Source organism: Vanacampus margaritifer, chromosome 9 (assembly GCF_051991255.1).
Source record: "Vanacampus margaritifer isolate UIUO_Vmar chromosome 9, RoL_Vmar_1.0, whole genome shotgun sequence".
In the NCBI taxonomy this organism is placed as follows: Eukaryota; Metazoa; Chordata; class Actinopteri; order Syngnathiformes; family Syngnathidae; genus Vanacampus; species Vanacampus margaritifer.
This window is the reverse complement of record NC_135440.1, coordinates 15,695,504-15,713,777: the sequence shown is the minus strand read 5'-3', so window position 1 is coordinate 15,713,777 and position 18,274 is coordinate 15,695,504. Positions and strand designations below refer to the sequence as shown.

At 38.2% G+C, this 18,274-nt stretch overlaps 1 protein-coding gene across 4 annotated transcripts in view; it reads right to left on the bottom strand.

Moving 5' to 3' along the window:
* The window catches only part of LOC144057359 (receptor-type tyrosine-protein phosphatase U), a 222,660-nt gene that overhangs the window by 10,637 nt on the left and 193,749 nt on the right, over nt 1-18,274 (bottom strand). For all 4 annotated transcript variants that reach the window (XM_077574819.1, XM_077574820.1, XM_077574821.1 and 1 more), the window contains 8 exons: nt 16,489-16,525; nt 15,705-15,802; nt 13,699-13,815; nt 11,425-11,579; nt 9,743-9,878; nt 8,756-8,905; nt 5,206-5,520; nt 156-281 (listed from right to left, as the gene is read on the bottom strand). In XM_077574819.1, coding sequence (XP_077430945.1) covers nt 156-281; nt 5,206-5,520; nt 8,756-8,905; nt 9,743-9,878; nt 11,425-11,579; nt 13,699-13,815; nt 15,705-15,802; nt 16,489-16,525 — 1,134 coding nt within the window. The remainder of the gene's footprint in view (nt 1-155; nt 282-5,205; nt 5,521-8,755; nt 8,906-9,742; nt 9,879-11,424; nt 11,580-13,698; nt 13,816-15,704; nt 15,803-16,488; nt 16,526-18,274) is intronic.

Genomic DNA, 18,274 nt, shown 5'->3' with positions numbered 1-18,274 from the left:
TCTAATAAGCTTATAATAATAAACCATCACATGTGAGTGGAGCAACATGACAAGTGCATGTGTTTCTTTTTTTTTTTTTTCTTGGGAGAGCTCAGTATTGATCATTTGACATTTGACATTCTTTTTTTTTTTTGGGAAACCCTGATGATGCTCACCCTTGTGACGTTCTTGACCCGAAACAGGCGCGTGATGACATCTTCATCAGCTGACATGGAGAGGAACTCCACCTCCATGGGGCCATACTGCTGCAGACCGGGCTCGGGCCAGTACTGGACACACGGCTACAGGTGGGACAACGAGATCATTTCATTACAAATGGAGTCCGGTCAATTTTTAGCAATTTTTGCATTTAGGAAAAAAACTTTTCATAGACATCACATCTGACCGGCAGACCCTGATAATAGTGTAACTGCATTTCCACGGGATGGGAGTCAACTTAAAATATATTATTTAAATATTTTTTTTAAATATATTTTTTAAATATTTTTTTAAATATTTTTTTTTAAATATATTTTTTAAATGTATTTTATTTTATTTTATTTTTTTTACTATGGTCCGGTCAGGGATGGGCATGAAAATCCAATCCTGTATCAACCTATAGTCAGGAGATGCACCTGGAGGAGCGCTTCACGACTAACACAGATGGACACAGGGCAGACAGCAAGTCTAACGTGACATATTTCATTCATAAATATGTGAACAGCTGGCATCAAACCCTCGGAATTATTGTATTACATTTGGTTAATCATAAGATTTTTAAGCCTCATTAAAAGGACTGAAAGGTGTCCGTTTGAGTTTCTACGAATAAAGTTGGCTGTGATCACTCCCGCAGCGGCGCAGCCCTAGTTCTCGCAGATCTACCGGCCTGCGCTCATCTGTGAAATTACCAACACTGGGTCTAACCTGCATCTGCATGATTTATGCCAGTAATGAAAATAGAGCTCAAGCCTGCCCGTCATACTTAAATAAATAAGTAGATTTGAAAAAGCTGATAACAATATACATGTATACTTTTAGTACCATTTGTGTTTAGTGGGAGACTTTTCCAATGTAAAATATGCGCCTTGGTCAAAAGGTTAGAAAACGCTGTCCTAAAGAACTAAGGAAGTTTTTAAAGTGTGAGCTAATGAAGTATCCATTTGGATATAAAATACATCAATAAGAGAGATAAAGTGTGAGTGCGCCCAAGCAAACGGTCTTAACGGTGACAGTAAAGATGTTTTACACTCCGGGGTACGGTATAGCTTCGATAACTCAAGAGACTTGCTAAAGAACTGGGATTTGTTTATCAGGCAATTAAAGCTAAAGCCTATAAAACAGAAGCAAAATAGACCATTCAAACCTAAGCCTTTCAATTAATGAATTTGCTCCCCTTATGGGAATGTGACATCATAGCATGTATGCTCGCTTGTGATGTGCAGTCAAAACAAACAAATCAAGCGGCGGTAGCTGGTCTTGCGCGAAGACGACTACCCAAAGTCCCTCTCACCATCAAACGCTGCTGGTTCCATCTGGTAGTTCCAGACACCAAAGTACACAACCAGTGGCCAGTTATAAATTATTCCCTTCCTATTTCCAATACGAGACATCATTAACTCACATCAGAATATTTCAGATGTATAATCAAAACTAAAGTATCCACAGTACTTTGATACGAAGGGAAGCAAAGAAGAAATGTCAACTTGTAGGCAGCCACAATGCATCCCACCAATTATTTATGATATATGAGGTGTGTCTGAAAAGTTTCATGACTGCGTCACTTTTGTAGTTTGGATTTGATATATACTACATCTATTGCTATATCAGTCCAGGAACTTTTTTTTTTTTAATGATAAGATTCAAAAAACGTAAAACGGGAAGTCTCCAAAAATGTCTTGACAATAATAAGTTCTACGCAGCCCCACTAGTCTAAATACGGTATTTTGGTTAATATTGCGTTAGTGGGATATGAGTTAAGCAGCAAAATCCAGCAGTTCTTATCAATCTCAGAAGGCGGCCATTTTGCCACTTGTTGTTGACTGAAGATGACATGACAGTTGCTCAGGTCTCAGGCAACAAACAATCACAGCTCAGCTTCAGAAAAGAGGTGATGTCATCTTCAGTCAACTTAATCCATTTCCTGATATGATGGTCAGTTGGTATCGAACCTTCGAATGTACTAAAATGTGTTCCAACCGGGTTTGAATCCAGGTACTCTGGGGTGGCAAGCAATTGCTCTAACCACTGACCTAAATTGACTTGTTCAAATTATTGGCTAATGGCATATTTATTTTGAAAAGTGTCATCAGACGCTGAAAGCGAACATGCATTTAATAATTTCACTGAAATGATTATTTAATTATTTCCTGATATGATAGTAAGTTGGGATACATGTATATCATAACAGTCATGCATATATTTGCAATGTACAGTAGGAGGTGGGATTTGAACCTGCAACTTCCTAGTTACCGGACAATGCACTTTACCAACGTGAATTTTTGAAGCAAATTGAAATTTGTATTATGTGTGAGTTGATGAACGGCAATAAAGTGTGGAGAATAAAAAGCGCCTGATATAATAATAACTGGACTAAGTGCAATTTATGCAGAAATTGTGTGGGAATGCTAAAAGCTAAATGCTAATAGCTGAATGCTAATAGCTGAATGCTAAGCTGAATTCTTATGAAGTAAATTTACTTCATAAGAATTCAGCTATTTTTATTCTTTTTTTTCTTTCAATTGAAAAATAAATTATGTGAAAATTACAAAGTATTAATAGTGAAATAATTTGACAATGATTAGTATTCAATATTGCATTTGTACTCAAATTGTGAGAATACTGTAAGTAATGTGGAATCAGACGATAAATACCCCGGAAGGCGTAGCAAGTTGAAATTTGAACGGTGGAGTTGTTTTAGGGCAAAACATTGTGCAGAATAAAAATCACAATAACACATGCCTCAGCATTCCCACAAGAAAGGGTAGAAACAACATATGTGGGAATTCTGTTCATCAGTCCCAAAATTATTGTCAAGAAATGTTTAAGGTTGACTTTTTGGTTCATTTGCTATACAGGGAAGAGCTGATGCATTTAAAGCCAGCCTGTATTTCACACGGGTTACAGGAGCAATGGAACAACAGGAGGTGCCCGGCCGGCCGGACGCAGCAGGCTGCTGTTAATAATAGCAGAGAAGAAGAATGAGATGGGGAGCTGTAATGTTCTTTATGAGATTGCAGCAAGAAGGGAGGCGGGAGAACTCCAATCCCTCAAATTAACTCCCCAACAGCGCTCATAACAGAGTATTGTGATTAAACTTGCCAAAAAAAGTGGCAACAGCTCTATTTTCAGGCTGGATCCAAGAAGTGCTGCACTGCACTGAAAGAAACAAGATTGTTTTCTTTTTCCCAGCGAGTTGATAAAAACAGGGAGAAACTTACCTACAGTAGCGACTCAACATGTTGCAGTTATTGCATATCTGCGTTACAGAAGCCAGCATAAAGGGCTCGCATGTTTTAAACATAAGAAGCCTCTCGACTAACTCGGAGCAATTTTGACCAAGATTAATGATTTAGCGTGAGCTACCGCGTTTTCACCTGGCGACACAATGACATTTGTATTTTCAATTTGTAGCGGGCCAAGTTTGATTATGCAAAGTTTGTAAGTGTTTCATTTGTAAATGCAATCTTGAGCGGCGTCTACTTTCAAACGGCTTGCCTTTCATTATCTCTCACATTTTCAATATATTTTTTGCACCTTTTTCATCTTGATCACGACTGATATTTCCTTCTGTGTTGTCGCGACGACATGAAACACAATTAAAATCTAACAGGCAATAGTGTGGAGGAGGAGGAGGAGGAGAGAAGACATGCGGCATGCTCTAGTCTGAGATTGAAAAAGTGGGGCGCCAACAAAAAGAAGCCTGCGATGGGGCTGGAGGGCAGTACGAGCCTATTCTCCGGAGATGGAACTTGAGGAGGGGGAAGGAAAAAGTAGGGCGGGTGTTATCTAGTCGTTCCTTGAGATCAATGTGGTCAGGGATCAAAGGCAGACAAAATGGCATGAAGGAACTAATCCCAAGCACAGTACGACACAGATGGAGTGATGGCAGAGGGTGCGAAAAAAAAAAAAAAGAGTTCAGAGTGATGTAAAAACTACGGAGAAAGTGTCAACTGGTGCCCTGTAAGTCAAAGGTAACGTTTTCATCAAAGTTCATGTCTGTAATCTGCTTAGTTTTATTTATTTATTTTTTTCCATGCTCACACTATGCTCCCCTGTTGGTCATTATTTTTCATTTTTCATGAATGGGATGTGATTGTTCAGTCAATTTCGTTGCTCTGTACATCTACATGAGCAATAACAATAAAGATAAAAATCCATTCATTCTATATTCGATATTCAGCATTTTGACACATATCGGCATCGGCCATTTTGGAGAATCATACAGCCAATAAGAGATCCATTGAAAAAAGTGTTCAGGGGGAAATTTTTTTGGGGAACTAATTATTAAAAAAAATGTTTTTTTTTTAAACTTAACAATTTGTTTTATTTACTGTAGTAAGCAATTTGCTGCGTTTCCACCGCAGGAACTTCGGGGTAAATATACGGTGCCAGCCCCCTATGTGTGCGTCTCCACTGCAGTCGCCTTCCCAACCGGGCCACATTTACAAGAACTTGCAGGGACGAGCTGAGGTCCTACTCGAGGGTAGGTACTCCGCCGGCCCGACAAACTCCCGGTCTTACCTTCATGAGCGACGACGATGCATTTTCGGCTTAAGTCTCTTCCACAAAAACAATTCTCTTAATAATCTTCCTTTGCCTATTTTTGATCCACTCTACTGGTTAGCCTTTACAAATTCTTCATCTAGAAACGCGGCTTATAGGGAGCTATTTAAGTTTTTAACCTTGAAGACATGTTACTGCCCCTGGAAGATCCCTAAACTTTTTAGATTTTTAAAACAAAGATGTCTATTGACCAAGATTTTTTTTAAACTCCAATATTTTACAAACCCTAAACGTTGTTCAATAAACATAGGCTTTAAAAAAAGAGCCGGAGTTTCTATTTTTTTTTATTTTTACTGCCAACATTTTCCCTTTTAGTGAAAATTGATATCGGCAGCAAATATCAGTTATTGGCATCCTTGACTACTAATAATCAGTGTCAGCCCTGGAAAAAAAACATATCGATCTATCGCAAATTAATTAATTCATTCAACACTATGACCTCACCCAGGCGGAATTGGACTGATTCAGCTGGTTGAGCATGACCACCGCCGTGCAGCCGTAGTCAAAGACCAGCCTCCAGAAGTCGGCCGTGGTGCCGGGCAGCGGGTGCGGGGTCACGATAAAGGCAGCTTGCTGGTGGAAGCTGTCGGCCAGAGCGGCGTTGATATAATTGTTGCTCTCCCCCTCTGTCGTTACCAGGAAGGCCAGGGCTCGATCAGGCGGAAGAACGTCCATGCTGCGGTTCTTTTCTCGGTTCCTGGGCAACAGGGCGATGCTGCACTCCTCTACATCCAGGTGCGGCGTCACCGAGTTTAGTGTCTGTGAATGGAGATGTTAAAATGGTGAGGTGCAGTTTAAATCCTTCACTCCCAGTCATTTTCACTGAAGCAACTCCCGGCTGTTTTACTGGATTTTGACTGCTTTTGCAAGGCCCACAGAATTATATATAAATACATGGAACCTAGCAAAAGAAAGATTAGAGTCTCTTCTTTCATCAGGAATTAAAAAATATATATATATTTTTTAATTAGCATTAGAATATAGCTAAGTTTCATCATTATTCCCATTCCTGGTGAAAAGACTGACAAAAAGAGCTTGTTGCATCATTGCCCAGGCTAATCTCTTATACTCTGCTGCCACCTGCTGGCCGTTTTTTGTAACAACTACCATTGCTTTAAGGCCCCTCTTCATGTCAGAAACTGCATCAAAGCCTTCTGTATAGTCTTGGATTAAAAAAAAAAAACATTAAAAAAAACATGTCAACATGTTTTTGGGAGTGAAGGACAAAGTATTAAAAAAATGTGTTTACACGTTTTTGTGTTTGAATGAGTTAAAGGAAGAAAATCTCAATACGGTGAAACCCCAGTTTGTGGCTACAAATTTGTATTCTGTGGTCATAAATTAGCATTTCGTGCACATTTCGTATCTATATTATGGCCAAAATTAAAAAATAAAATAAAAATAAAAATAAATAAAACAAATTCTATGTCAAGTCTGGGGCTCCACAATTAAAAAAATTTTTTTTTGCACAAATCTTGTCTTTTAAGACAAATGCTAGCCATCCTCCAAGTATAATAATGGCATCTTTTGTGTAATTCTGCAAGCTGACAAACAAACCTGGCAAGGCTCCACATCAATGATAGAACTCGGCAGACATTTGGCACAAAGCAAAAAAAAAAGCAAAGCGCTTATTGGGTGTCGGGGAGGCTTCTCAACAACAGTTGGATAAGACGGCAGCATCAATGCAAGGCATGTTTGCAATTATAGCATCACGCTGGTCACACATGCTCCTAATCCCGAACATACATGCTTCATAATTCCCATGTAGAACAGAAAGGATGAAACCGCATCAAATTAAAGGAAGCGCACGAGCTTCCCCAGTTTCACTTTGAAATGCTAAAGCGGGATTCATTGCGGTTGGCGGTCTATACGAGCACCGCAGCAGGATTGGGGAGGGAGGGGGGAGGTGGGGGGGTGGCAGCCAAGAGGAGCATGTGAGAACACAGCTGGTTCTCTTCTCTCCTTATCAACATCTAATAAAACGTGCAGTGACCGTGTTGTTCCCAACCAAAGATTTTAATGCAGTCACACAGTGAAGTGGCACTATAATCATGTTGCACAATACACACACACACACACACTCACACACACACAAACACGCTTCTGTGGAAGCACATGTGGCGCAAACACAACAAAACAAGCTCATTAAGCTACTTCCTGCTTTCTGTGCACATTTCAAAATATTTTAATAAAGCAGAGCAGCTGTAGTCACTACCTATCGCGTTATTGTTGTTTCAACTGAAGAACTACAGGATGCTTCCAGTGCAATATGGAGCCAAGTAAAACCTGCCTAAAGGTCACATTTTTATTTTATTGCCTGCAACAAGAAAATAACACCTTTTTATTGCATTTCGGTGTTTATTGTTGTTCATTAGCATGATTACGTAGAACATTGTGGAAAGGCGTGGCTGGGCCAAGAAAGAAACCCTCAGAATTAATTTTGGTTTGTTGAGTATCATTACAAGATGGGCATTTTGTTTTCATTTTTTTGTTTATAATGCATAACATGAGGAGGTGAAGTTTATCTACAAAGGTATACAATGCTGCACTGATATAAGTTAGTATTGATCAGCCTTTGAGGAGATTTGCACAGATGGTGTTTGATAAATAGAGTTGAACCTTAATTGGACTTTTTGACTGTTTTCCAACATTTTGGGGAAAAATATTCTGTTAAAGTTGAATTTTTTATATATATATTTTTTAATTCAGTCAGTTTTAATTAGTTTTAGAGCCAAATTGTTAGTTTTTATTTTATTTTTTGAAAATGCTTTGTTTTAATTTTGTTTTCATTAGTGTAAGTATTAGTTTAAGGTTTAAGGTTGTTGTTTTTTAAATATATGGATTATATGTTTAGTACAACATTAAAAAGTCACAAAGCATTGTGAAATAAAGTAAACTACAATTCTGAAACAAATGACCTACCAAAATAAACACATTTAAAATGAACACAGAAAGCTCATGTATGATATTGACAAAAACAAAACTCAATGACATTTTTGCTGTTATTGTAATTAAGTAAATTTTATAAACGCAGGAGGTGGTTTCAGTTAGTTATTTTTTAAAATCATTTAAAAACTTTTTTTTGGTATTTTATTTTGTGAATGCATTTTTTTAGTTCTTGTTTTTTGTTTAAAAAAAAAAGCATTTTCGATTTTATTTTGTAAATGATTTTCTCTCTCTCCAATTTTAGTGTTTTTGTTAATTATCATCTATTATAACCTTGATGAGAGTTATGAAATTAATAACGCGATGAATGAAGTCGACCTGCCTGACATACACAAATATATATTTTAGATTTTATACTGTTCTATTATGGACTGATTGACATCTTCTAAAACTTTAATGACAGTGAAGAATGGCAAAATCAAATGTTACATGTTAGCCATTTTCACTGAAGCAACCCTCTTCGCTCCCGGCTGTTTTACTGGATTTTGACAAATTTTGCAAGGTCCACAGAATATTGTGATCTATTGCTATAAAAACATGGAACCTACCAAAAGAAAGATTAGAGTGTCTTCTTTCGTCAGGAAAAAAGTACATTTCTATCTGTTTTCGTTTTGCAAGTCTCATCATTATTTACAAATCTGTGGGGAAAACAGCTTTTTTGCAACTTGGCCCTGGTTGATCTCTTATACTCTGCCATCTGCTGGCCATTTTTGTAATAACTACCATTGCTTCAAGCATTCTCTTCAGTTCAGAGGCTGCATCAAAGCCTTCTGTATGTGCTAGCATTAAAAACAAAACAAAAACATATAAATTCATCTTTGGAAGCATGGTAATATTTAAAATAGAACATATTTAAACGTTTTTGGGAGCAAATGAGTTAACATTTTGAGAACTATTTTTTAAAGGCGACAGTTTGACTATGAAAGATTTTCTTCTTGTTTCCATGGTTTACTATGAGAAAAAAACATTTCAAAATGTGAACAAATTGAGGCTCCACAAGTGCCAAAACAGATTGCAATTGGGTCACACATCACAAAACAAGACTGACCTGAAATTCTTCACGAAGCTGCGAGGAATTACTCTGGGAATCCACTCTCAGTAACTCTCTGTAGGCGACCGAGAACTCGTTCACTAGGATGGCCGTCTCGCCGCACAAGCAAGCCTCCAAAATGGCATCATGGATGAAAACATACTGCTCCTGTAGGCAAACAGAGAAGAACTTCAGAAACACAAATAATGTATTATTCATCCACACGCACAATCTAATATAACAGGTCTGGCATGGATTAGTATGCTTTAAGAAGGCCTTCCTCAGGAATGGAGAATTGTGGGAAAAAATAGGCACCATTAATGTACTCAATAGCACAGTGGCTAAAACTCAATGACCTTCCTTGTTCTAAATGAAACATGATGGTTGTGTTACAAAGCTATTGTAGTACTATAAACACACACGTTCAAGAAAACAAACATTCACCGATGGTAAGGGTTTTAATTAAGGGAAAGCGGCAAATGGCTACAAATGTAATAAACAGCAATGCCAATGTTGGATTTGCATAATGTTGAATATGCAAATCCTCTGCACATCTAAACAACAGGACGTGCCTACGCTGCGCACACCTTGACAAGGTTGACCTTTACTATTGGCCCAGAGGGAAATAGGCCGACAACAATAAAAAGCAGACTTACTGGATTTCCTAACAAGAAGCCTAGATGTGCATTTAAGATTTAAACTTGGGGATTTTTTTTTTTTAAACTTATATGTTCCCCCTTTACTTCTAACTGGTTTAAATCATATCTCACTAATCAATCTCAGTGGGTTCAAATACAAAAATCTACTTTTAAAAATCGTCTCATCGGCATCCCACAGGGTTCAATCCTTGGTCCGATTCTGTTTTGGTTACACTTTATAATAACTGGTCATAGGTCATTCAGATTGTACTAATTAGCCTTCCGCCTCGCACCGAAAATCAGCTGAGCGAGGATATAAATGGTCGCGAAAACGGACGGATGGATGTGTAACCCGTGTTGATCTGACCTCCGTCTGGATCATGTTGATGCGCCGCGAGCAGAGGGTTTTGACGCAGTTGTAGATGTCCACCACACCTTCACACTCGGCCATGTCTAACATGACATCCAGCACGATGTAGCAGCCTGTGCGGCCCGCCCCCACACTGCCACACAAAGACAGAACATCAACAGAACCTTGCGCGTCTTTGGACTTGGCCTTTCAATAATTCAAGCACGCAGCTGTTGCCGTCTATTGGCGCTCCACCCAATTTGAAAGGCGCAAATCAAAGAGGACTGCTGGCGCCTCAAGGATCAAAGTCGTTTCTCTTCTGGTGGCGTGCAAACTCCGCCGTTGCTTGACTGAGAGTGTTATCTTGGACTTGTTGTTATGTTATCTGGATGTTAAGTGTTAGCGACTAGCAGGAAAGATGTTAGATGGAATAGAAGTTAAAAAAAAAAGTGAAGGTAACTGGATGTATTTCTTGTCTGGTCACCCATTGCCGCTGTCCTATTAGCAACCAAGAAGATACTAAGTTACCTTTAAGAAAACCTAAGCCATGCTTGAGTGTAACAAAATGTATCATTTTAATAACAGCGGGATAAATGTAATCAAGAGAATAGCACCTGCCATTGACATGGAAATCCAAGGTCAATGCAGCGTTTGAAAAAATAAACTGTATTTCATTGTGTGGCAGGGGAATGCAATTTCGTTATGCTGAATAGGTTAATTACACATGGCACTTGGCTGCATTTATACAGTTGTTTTTTTTTTCAACTTCAAGTGGTTTAAGTGCTTGTCTCATCACTACTGTTACTGAGTTGTGTGTAATTCTTGCAAAAACTTTGCAGAGGTTGAAATGTGGGCATGGTTTTTGACCAATCAATGCATTGATTTGAGTCATATTTGATACATCCAGTCACAATGCTTTAAATTTGTACATTTATAACTGTATAATAATAAACAGACATATCAAACATATTAGTATTCCCCAAAATCAGAAACCTTTCCCACTATTAACTCATTCACTGCCACTGACGGCTATAGACGTGAAAAATTCATTTGAACTATTTCTATTGGTTTAACATTTTTGTTAACAAGAGTATGAAAACCTAGATTTTTTTATTGTACATTTAGAACAGATATAAAATTTGTGATTAATCGTGAGTTAACTAGTGAAGTTATGCAATTAATTGATTAAAAAATGTAATCACTTGACGCCCCTAATTTTTAATAATCTTTTTTTTTAAAAAAGAGAAGATTATTAAAAACAAAAAATTAAAATAAAATTACTTTTTTTTTTTTTTTTTAAAGAAGAAAAGATTGTTAAAAATTAGGGGCGTCAGGTGATTAATTTTTTTCGTAATTAATTGCATGACTTCACTAGTTAACTCACGATTAATCCCAAATTTTTTATCTGTTCTAAATGTACAATATTTTTTTTCTAGGTTTTCATACTCTTGTTAACAAAAGTGGAAAGAATGTATAACTAATAGAAGTAGTTCAAATGAATTTTTGACGTCTATAGCCGTCAATGAGTTAATAAGTATTCCTTTCTCAGTTGGGGCATTATTGCATCGGCCAGGTGACACTGCCCTCGAACAGGGTTTTAATGTTGGAAAAAAAACCCATTGTACTCATGAAATAGAGGGCTCAAACTGTCTTGTATTTAATATGATACCTTTGGTTTTATAGGCTGAAAAGAACGTTACCTGCAGTGGACCACCACAGGACCGGCGTCAGGAGGGGTAGAGGCTTTTACCCTTCGTATAAAGGCCAGCAAACCAGTGGCGTGATAGGGCACCCCGTGCTCAGGCCAGGATGTGAAGTGAAACTGACGGACCTCATGCTTGGTTGAGTATCCTCTCTGTCAACAAAAACATAGTTAACATGAGCGTGTAAAACACAGCATTTTGCATCAGAGCCACGGGGCCCTTTTTTGAGATGCGCTCCCATCTATTCAGTGATGTCCCCCCCACCCCTCCTCTGTGATAGATGTGACAGATTTCTTGGCTGTGGGCATTATTTATATGGGGTCTTAGGTCTTCTAGGACAGTTGGGCCTCAGGGCATCGCAGACTCGCAGCAGATGCAGTTTTACAGACGTGGAAAGGAATAACTCAGGCCTTCTGAGCTCAAGGGGGTGCTGGCTGCAGTCACACCACAATTTCTCCCTCTATACGGAGACGACAAAGTAAAAGCTGCAGAGCAAAGATTTGTTGAAGACAGAAATCCGCCCCCCCACACCCTGCTTAGACTCGCAAAAACAAGCTGTCAGCGGCTCCCAAATTCTTGCTGATTTGAATAAACAGCGCAGTATGCTTACGAAAGAGCGAGTGTGACAGTGTGTTGATAATGCTGTGTTTGTGCCGCTGTCACTTTGGGAGATGCTTGGAGCTCCTCCAGTGAGGCTCCCCCAGGAGATTGACAGACGGCAAAGAAGGCCAACCGGGCCAAACTCTAGAACAGCCGCGCTGGAATTGCAAGCAGCGGCGTCTCTATAATGACTGTTAATTCTTCACAGATTAAAACGTGACCCTCAAGCCTATCAGCAGCCAACCCTGTCGAGTATTTAATCCGTTTCTAACACACTAGTTCTAATTTGAAGGCTTACTTCAGCAGGTAAGCGAGAAAGTCGACTGCCGTTCCTAATGATCCACAGAAAGTGATGGAGCAAAAATAAGCCCTATCCCAACCTTGCCATAACCACTTCAATGTACCATTGGAAAGCTCACCGCTAAGTAAGCAGGGATAGAGTAAGTCTTTACATTCTGGATCGGTTACACGCCGAAATGGCATTTTTTTTGTCCCCGGATGTTCGCGTCTCTATGGGACTTTTTTGGGGCGAGCAGTTACAACGGAACCGCTTTTTAAAACCCTTTCCCTTTTTTTTGTGTAAATTTGATTTCATGTACCATGTAGAGAATGCAATTTCTGGAGAAATTGTGTGTAAAGGCTGAGAGGCTGATTGAAAAATCATTTGGAATGATAGTGAATGACATAGAATGATATACATTGACCTGAATTAGCTGAACATGTTGAAGGTGAAAATGTAGAAATTAGAGGAGAAAAACAAACACAATTTTTTAATATATGGCTTTAATTTTGAAATATAAAGAACTGATAAGCTGAACAGTTTAAGGTTGTAACAATTTGAATCGCTCAAAAAATGTAGTAGTTAGAGGAAAAAAATAAAAGAAAAAAATATACTGAATGGTTTGAAGTTAGAACAGTTCGACAGGTGATAAACAAAAATAATCTTAATTTTTGCATTTATTTTAAAATAAAAAAAAATGGGTAGGGATAAGATGAATGGTTTAAAGTTCGAATTGGTAAAAAAAAAAGTAGAAATTAGAGTAGAGGAAAAAAACAACAACATCATTTTGGCTTTTCTTTTGAAAAAAAATAAACTTTGGTATGGCCAAGCTGAACAGTTTAAAATGTAGAAACTAGAGGTGAAAAAAAAAAAATCACAATTTTGGGCTTTAAATTTGGAAATTTTTAAAACATTTTGCGTTTCAGAACCCCCCCCCCACCCCAAAAAAACGAATTATTATTATTATTATTTATGTATTTATTTTTAAATTTTTGGATGGGTACTTTAATGGTGACCTTTTTTTTTTTTGGTAAGTGGGAATTTTTGGCATGTTGAAAATCCCAAGGTGAATTGAATGAGCTGAATGTTTTGAAGTGATGTAAATGTGTAATGTTGAATGTGCCGTTGGGAATGAATGGGAATATTTTGAGTGAAAAATGTGAAATTTTCGAAACCCCCTCCGTAGATTTTTGTCATGAGAAAAATATATGCCTGAAAAGAGCAATTTTTTTGTAACATGCTGAAAATCTGTAAAAAAAAAAAAAAAGTGTAAGGAGTAACAGTAGTGTCAGGAATAAAATATAATAAAAATGTTCATAATGTATTATAACATATGAGTGAAGGCCTTCGCCCTGCACACAATAATTATTCAAACTCATCCATCAACTCACCCTCTCCAAGGCAAAAGTGCGGACTGTATATTCGGCAAGCGTCTCCGTTTTAAGCAGGGTGATTTTGATATCACCGTACATCTCGCTGTCATCAGGCCAGTATTTACAGCATTTCACCTGCATATGAAAAATATTGCACCATCAACCATCTTGTTAGTCATGAAGCAATTGAAGCAGAATGGAGAGAACAAAAAGCGGAAGCGCTGTTGAGTCAGTCTCAACTACTTTTGTTTATTGTATGTGACCAGGTTACACTTTATAGTCCATCTGTCATGGCTGCTGCCACCATTTTATTGTGTATCGGATGCGAGTGATAGTTGCTGATGTTGACATTTTGTGTTCAAATACTATAGGCCATAAAGAGTTTGCAATTTTCATTTGAGTAAAAGGGAGGATGATGTCTGGTGGGATGTGTGGGTTGTGTTGTTTGAAACAGCTTCATGAAACAGCGTAATCAACCGTAAACTAGTAGCATAAAGGAGGTATTATTTGGTCTCACCCTGAAAACAGCCACTGCTTATTTGTTGACTGTTCTCACAGTAGTTTCCAAATGGAAATCCAAATTGTGGGTGTGTTCAAAAACGGTGTGATTTTAACCATCCATCGAGGTAATAACCTGATTGGGAAAATGGGACTCTTATGGTAGAAGGCAAAGAGAAGAGGTAGGCCTCCATTAAGGACAGGTGTCCCAAATCAGCATCAGCACCAAATTAAAAACCTGCTGGCCACTGGTGGTAATGCACCAAAGGAATTGCCAATACAAATGCCAGCCGAGCTCTAATTTTTACATATTTTCGTCGTCCTTTGAAAACCATTTACAGTTTCATCCAAAAAAAAACAATATGTATTTAAACAATAACAAAAATGGAAAATAAGTGTTTGTCACAGGACAGCTACGATATACAATTTGCAGTCAAACTATGTTGAAAAAAAGTGTGACTTGAAGAATGTGGCAACTGTGTCGTTTTTTGTTACATAACAATTGAGATATACGTATATTATTATTGCGGGAATGCTGAAAACATTCCCACAATAAGCTTTGACCGGTAAACAGGAGGCGATGGTTCAAGTCCCACCTTAGACAGATTGCAGTTCAAGTGTTCTTTTTATTCATTTATCTACAATTAATATTTTTCAAAATTTTCACATAATTTATCTTTCACTTTACTTTATAAGCATTCATCTTAGCATTCAACTTTCAGCATTCCCACACAATTTCTGCAGAAATGGCACTTAGTCTAGTTATTACCATTATTATTATTAGTAGTAGTAGTAGTATGATATTGGTCTCTCAGTATTCTCCGTGTACTTGAACCCTGGAGAACCCAAGAACCCTTTTCTTCTTTGGAAAATTATGAATTATACATTAAATGACTGCTATAAATTCACTGAACACCAAAATATATGTTTTTTCAATTTATTCCCTAATTTAGGATTAGGGCGAAATCTGACCCTTTGGGATTTAGGGGTATCATTTCGAAAAATCAGAATAACAAAAACTGTCAGTAAACTATTTAGAATTTAAGAAAATAATCAATCAAATACACAGCTACATTGAACAATATAATGTTTTTGTTTTATTTGTTGCATTTTAGCCATCTTGTCACCACCACTCTGGCTCATCATGTAAGTGCAATATTCATCCACTAGAAGGCCCCGTGCAGGGGTCAGAAGTGGCACGATGGACTTTTGAAGTTAAATTTGTAAAAAAAAAAAAAAAAAAAAAAGGTCTTTGTTATTTGAGTAGCAGAATTTATAGGGGCCAAATTTGACCCCGTGGGTTCTCCAGGGTTAAATCAGTGCCTAAATGACAATTGAGATGTTTTATTTCATAATTATTGTGCAATCTTATCTCATATTGGGATATCATTGTTATTATTGGGAGGGAAAAACACCTCTATTATGTTAGGGAATGGAACTTGGGTGACAACAGCTCATTCACAAACAACCATAGTCTATCTTAGTGCAGTTAGTTCAGATGGGAGACGAGGGTGTATATTTCTTACCCTGCCGACTTCCACCAGTTTAGTGATCATGACAATGCTGAAACAATTTTCCTGCCACACCATCCTCCAGAAATCGTAGAGCGTCTCCTGCTTGGGTCCTGGTAGAGGCAGAGGGGAGGAAGAAAGAACAGCATCAAACAGCTGTCATCTCTGCTGCATCGTGCGTTATTGGGACCTTCGTGTCCTTCCTCTGATGGCAGGAGCTCACGAGATTGTGCCGTTAATAAAGCTATATAGGAGAATTCCCGGCAGGAGGAAGATGCCACGGGTGACAAAACAACAGTAGATGATGATGAAAGCCTGGAGGATCATCAATCATCTTCCAGACGTTTAAAAGAGCAAGAAGCAACTTTAAAACAAGATGGGAGTGAGGCAGGAAGCCTATTGGCATCTTTTTTCCTTCCCAGTTTCATCTCTGTGAAAGAGCGATCTTGAGTGACTCGGTGACAGGAGCTGCCAAGGAGATGACACGCCTCCTAACAATTTGGAGTCAGTGGAGCGGAATTTTCCGAACGCTCACAGTGTTCGGAGTTCGTGGCAAATGACGTGGATGAAATGCATGTTCTCTTTGCAACAATGGAGGCCGCTGAGCGCGGGAAGATCCGACTAATGCGTTAATTATCTGCTTCCTCCATGATTAATTAAGCAACCCTAACAATCCAGGAACAATAACACCTTTGAATCTGCCTGTGCATGAGTGGGTTCACTGGCTACATAATCCCTAATTTATTACACCCCAGCTCAGCATCACAACACACACACACACACATGATGGGACACTCACCCTGAGAGGCGATGAAGTGGTTGGATCGATGGTAGCCCTGAAAGAGAAAAGAGATGACATGCTGAGTAAGCCATCTGTCTCACACACAGCTGTGTGTCTCACCCTTTTGCCTCTCATCATCTCACCCGCTCCCTGACAGCGCTGTGTTGTGTTTTACTGCTTTCTGACCTACTGCTGACTCGTGTCTTTGCACTCGCAGCCTCTACGAAGAGCCGCGCTCTCTTAAGACGCTACCGCCGGGAAAAAAAACGGCAATAAATCTGTCAAAATGTGATTCCTTCAGCAAGGTTTATTCCCAGTGATGTCGAGCCGACTAATTGAACAATACCTGGATCCCTAGTAAACAAACAGGAAGGAAATGACTGTTTCGTCTTTGCGAAATTACAGGAATTCTCACTTGGAAGTTGGAATTTTACGTGGGAATTAAAGCGAAATAGAAGAAATATGTCGTCGCTGTCAAATGAAAACCATTTCCAAATTTAGCCTTTTTCATATAAAAGCAAAGAAGACAGAAAGCATTTAGTTGTAATAGCAAACAATCGAAATACTGTACTGTAACTTTTGGGGTACCTCAAGGATTGGTCCTTGGACCACAACTTTTCTTTCTTTACGTAGATTACATTATAACTGTTTCTACATTGTTAAAATATATGTTGTTTATTTTTTGCCAGCAAAAATGTAAATCATGCGCAAGTAGTCGAGAATGTGTTTCAGAATATTATGAAGTGGTTCAACGCTATCAGACTGTCTTCAAATATTCGCAAAGCTAAATGTTGACGCAACATTGACAGGGAAGGGAACAGAAATCACATTTCTAGGTGTTACTGATGAACACTTAACTCTTTGACTGCCAGACGTTTTCAGAAAAGGGATGCCGTGGGTGCCAGCCGATTTAAGCATTTTTGACTGATCTTTCAAGGTCCACAGAAAATTATGTGTTTGGACTATGGAAACACACATACTACCAAATGAAAGATTGGACTCTCATCTTTCATCAGAAAAAAAAGTTTGTTTCTACCTTATTCCGTTTTTCAGTAATCAACAATAGAAAATGGTTAGTTTCACCTCTGTTTTGAAAGAAAACGTATTTTAACGTCTTTGGCACTCCTCCATAGGATTTTACTAAATGTTATTTAACGTTTTTGGCAGTCAAAGAGTTAATCATCATGTATAAGAAACCATAGCTGTAATACATTCACTCAAATTGAGTCAAAAAGGGACCGACCCAACTTTTTGGGTTATTCAATTAACCCCATATGAATAACCCACAAAACAACTCCAAAATTGGGTTGATTCATGGGCTTTTAACTTAACTTGACCCAACTTTTAGGCTTAAATACCTCAAAAAGTTCAACTGGGTTATTCGATGAACGCAAAAAAGCTGGGTCAGAATAATAACCCACAAAAAACAACAATATTGGGTGGCTTTGTGGGTTATTAATTTAATTTGACCCAACATTTTGAGCTTAATACCTGAAAAAGTTGGGTCAATTCATTTTGGACCCAATTCAATCGGGTTATTCAACGAACACAAAAAGTTTGGTCAAATGACTAACCCACGAAACAACACAAAAATGGAGTTGCTTTGAGGGTTATTAATTTAATGTGGCCCAATTTTTGGGGATAAAGAACTAAAAAAGTTGGGTCGGTCCATTCTTGACCCAATTTGGGTAATTTTTGACCCAACTGTTTCTAGAGTTTAAGGTTAAAGGTTCACTGAATTAGAACACTTTGCTATTATTACAACTCTATGATTATAACTCTTTGATTGTTCCATATCTGACGT